We start from the raw sequence: 4055 nt of genomic DNA, 5'->3' as shown, positions 1-4055 counted from the left end.
CAGTTTAGGCTGTTGTGATTTTTGTGGAAGAGGACACTCCACAAGCACATGTTCTAGATTAGGAGTCAGGATATCTGGGCCTTGGAAGTATGTTAAATGTGAGAGCATAGATCTGCCCACCTCACTATAGTTATTTTTTTTTCTCCTTGTCTGAATTCTCTCTGGACATTACTTTGTTCTCTCAAACCATGGACTTGGGGGCAGGGAGGAAACAGCATTCCAGCAGAGCAGTGTCACTGTTAACATGATTCACATTCCATCCCCAGTGTCAGCATTATGGCCACCCTGCTCCACCACCCTAACCAAGTAGGAAATAAATATCTCATGGCTAATATATATTTTTTTTCTTCAAGTATAATTCTTCATTTTTCTTCCTAAGTTTGAGGAAAAGGGAGGGGTACAGATAGGGGTCTCCACCCCTGCTGGCTGGGAGGGGAGAGTGTATCTCTCTGGACTCCCGGTCCCTCTATCTTCTGTCCTCAACAGGAAAAGGAAACACAGAGAACCAGCGTCACCTGGTGGTCACAGGTGCTGTCAGTTCACGTGTGTGCATGCACTAGAGTGACTGGATATTGTTCGGTCTACAGGAAAAAATAGTATGATCTCCTCTCAACCTGGTCCCTTAGCCCTCTTAACTACTGTCTCTGTTCTGCTTTCAGAACCCAGGATGACAAGAGCAAGTCTTGGGGAAATGTGAGGGGTAAGGTGAATTAGCTCCAACCAGTGTGACCCTGCTAGGGCAACTACCTATCTGTCATTGTCTCAGCTAAGCTCAGTTCCATTTCTGCAGAGCAAGAGTCCTCTCCCATGGCCATCCTTTTTGGATAAGGCAAGGGCTAGGAGGCTAGCCTCACTACAGTTGTTATCAAAGCTGGCTTGAGCCCTGGCTGGGTAGCTCAGTTGGTTAGAACATTGTCCTAATACTCCAAAGTTGTGGGTTTGATCCCTGGTCTAGGGCACATACAAGAATCAACCCATGAATACATAAATAAGTGGAATGACAAAATGATGTTTCTCTCCTTTCCTCTCTCTAAAGTCAATCAATAATTTAAAAAAAAAAAAGCTGGATTAAAATTTTGTTTTGAGCTGAAACACACGTTTGCAGTGACTGGGGGATCCTGGCAGCAGTAGTAGGGGGTTAGGGCCATTTCTGGGAAGTTAAACAAAAAGGAAGGCTAATCCTCTTAAACAAACTCACATGTTTTATACCTGGAAATGCCTCTGCTGAAGGCTATCTCAAGCCCACTGCTTCCTGCTTCTGCTCTGACCTGGATCCCCTCAAACCCTCTGCTATTAAGTTATAGCTGCAAGCCAACACTGGTCTGCTTCCTCCTACCCCAAAAACCACACCTGATCATTATAAGGATGGAATTCATTTATTGATAATTAATAATGCACCTTGAGCAACCTAGAACTGAAACACTGAACAAGGGATAGAGAGGCCTGGTTTGGGGGTTAAGGGGAAGTTGTCTGTGAAAATGCCCACACGTCTTACTTTCATCTTCTCCCATACCGGTTGGCCACTCTAGTTCTGGATGAAACAGTCTGAGATTCTGGTGACTGGAACACAGCTTTAACGTAACCTACGGAAACTCTGGGGGCCTCGTTTTAGGAGTGAGCCATAAGCTTTGCGGAAGTGGCGGTTCATGGCTGCATAGAGCACAGGGTTGATGCAACCATTGAGCCAAGTGAGGTTGGCAGCAAGCATGTGGACAACCCGGGGAGCCTGGACTCTGGCATCCAGAATGTTGAGCAGCAAGAAAGGGATGTAGCTCAGGGCAAAGCAAAGGAACACAGCAAAACACATCCGAGTCACTTTCCTAAACTCTGATGGAGAGTCCTGAGCTGTTTGGGTTCCTTTAGTTGTCCTGTCCTTGGCAGGTGCTTGTGGAAGGCTTTTCTCTGTCATCTGTTTAGTTACTTTCCTGTTGCTCTGGTCCCCCACTTCTGATGAGTCTTCTTCCAGATTCTGGGTGGTGACAGCACTGACTGGCTCAGATGAAATCCCCTCACTGGGCTCTCTGGATGCCATCCCACTGTCCAGCTCCTGGAAATGACTGGGCATGGCTTTATCTATCCCAGTCACATGGCTGAAGTGGACACTTGCCTGGTGCAGCTTGTACTGATTCAGTGCCTGTGCTGATCGCTTCACCTGGCGGTAGATGAGGCAATAGAAGATGCTAACACTACTGAGCCCAAGCACAAAGTAGATCCCCATGAGAATGGTGATGTAGGGTTGGCCTCTGATGCGGTCAAAGCTGCAGGTGCAGACTACGGGCACCAAGATATAGAGAGACCAAAGAGGGGCAAAGCTAGCCACACCTACCACCCAGGTGCCCACTAGTGCCAACACCATCCCTTTGGCACTGAACACTTTGGGAAAGAGCTTAGGGTGAGCAATGAGGAGGTAGCGTCCCAGGGCAATGAGGCAGAGGGTGAGGATGGAGACAGAATTAGATACAAAGAGGAGGAGCCCAAAAATTCTGCAGAAGGTCATTCCAGTTCTCCAGTGCAGGTGGAGGTAGGTGTCCACAGAGAAGGGCTGGAGAAGGGTGCAGTAGAGCAGATCGGCTACTGTGAGGTTGGCGATGAGCAGGTTGAAGCGGGTACGGAGCTTGGGCTGGATGATCAAGGCCAGCAGGGTGAGCACATTGCCTATGGTGCCTGTCACAGCCACCACAACCCCCCAGGTAACTGCCACATAACGATAGCCCAGCACAGACTTATGGTAGCAGGAAAAGTTGGCATCAGAGGTGTTCCACATGATGAAGGCTGAAGTGGGTGGCAGATGGGAGAAGAAGAGGGAGTCAGAACTTGACTTTGAATTTAGATCTCTTGAACTCTGGGCCCCTGGATACCTGAACTGCTCTGAGAGCTCACCAGGCTCCTGAGCCATTCCCAAGCCTCTTTATCCCAAGATTCCCAATTCTAACTCTCTCCTTAGACTTTATTAGACTTTTCCCATTCTCAAAGATTTTCTCAAATTCTTACCTAAGTATTTCATAGTCTCTGTCCACTCCAAACTCTAGGCCTCATTCAATATCCATCCAGGTACTCTCAGTAACCCCAGTGCCCTCGAACTTTTAAAATTCTTTCTCTACCCCCTAACACCACCCAGGAGTCCCCTTTCTGTATCCAAGATGCTACTATAGTCCTTTCTGCCCTTTTTTGCCACACACACATGCTGGCCTCTTTTTTCTTTTTCTTTCTTTCTTTCTTTTCTTTTCTTTTCTTTTTTTTTTTTACCACTTGTAAGATGAAGAGACAGAGAAAGAAAAGTACACCCACCACAAAATTAGTTACCTGAGTCTCCCAGTCTTAAATTCTTTCTCCAGTGGAAGAAGAAATCAAACCTACTGAAAGGGCAGTAGTTTCTAGTGGGCAGTCAGGCTTCAAACAAGGGATATCTTGCTTTCATGTCTCTTATTATAATAGACTGAAAGAGAAAGAAACTCCACAGATACTCAATCTTAGCCACTTCTTTCCCCACCTCCGGTCCTACTTCTTCTGCTTTGGTTAGCAAAATCTGGACTTCTTTGTTGAAACTCCTCTGCTACTTACACCAAAGCCATCTCATTTCTTCCCTTCTTCTTCTTGATATGCAAGCTCTGTTTCCTTCCTGTTTTTGCATAGCAGAACACTTACAAGATCATCATTGAGAACTGTCGAAGCATGGAGACAGAGCATCAGGATACCTGGGCCGCTTATCAAGGGGACAAATGACAAGACCAAGTTCCAGGAGCAACTCTAAGGACCCCAGAAGTCTTGGCTCTGTTTTAGGGGAGCACTGTTTCCCTCTCTCCAGGACTTGGAGATGGTGAAAATCAGAGGGCCCCATGTGATATCCTAGCGCATCTGAGAAAAGGAGCCAGGTGAAGTAAGGTCAGGAATGAAACAGGATTCTGGCTTCACTCCTCACAGGGCTCAGTTCAAGCATTCATCCATTCACTCAATAAATGCGTCCTGAGTGCCTGCTCTTCACTGGACTCTTAATTAGACACTGGGGATATAAGGAGTTTTGGTACATGGGCTTGTGCATAGTCTAGTAGAGGAGA

General features: G+C 46.8%; 1 protein-coding gene across 1 annotated transcript; it reads right to left on the bottom strand.

Moving 5' to 3' along the window:
- Positions 1 to 1520: 1520 nt before the first annotated feature.
- GPR84 (G protein-coupled receptor 84) lies at positions 1521 to 2764 on the bottom strand. Its single transcript, XM_054590994.1, has one exon. The coding sequence runs from the start codon at positions 2762 to 2764 to the stop codon at positions 1574 to 1576; it is 1191 nt and encodes a 396-aa protein (XP_054446969.1). The 3' UTR covers positions 1521 to 1573.
- Positions 2765 to 4055: the final 1291 nt, after the last annotated feature.

This window comes from Pteronotus mesoamericanus, unplaced genomic scaffold (assembly GCF_021234165.1).
Source record: "Pteronotus mesoamericanus isolate MK-2021 breed Mesoamerican mustached bat unplaced genomic scaffold, CSHL_Meso_final scaffold_21, whole genome shotgun sequence".
Lineage (NCBI taxonomy): Eukaryota > Metazoa > Chordata > Mammalia > Chiroptera > Mormoopidae > Pteronotus > Pteronotus mesoamericanus.
Note: the sequence above shows the minus strand (reverse complement) of the source record. Positions and strands in the feature narration are given on the sequence as shown.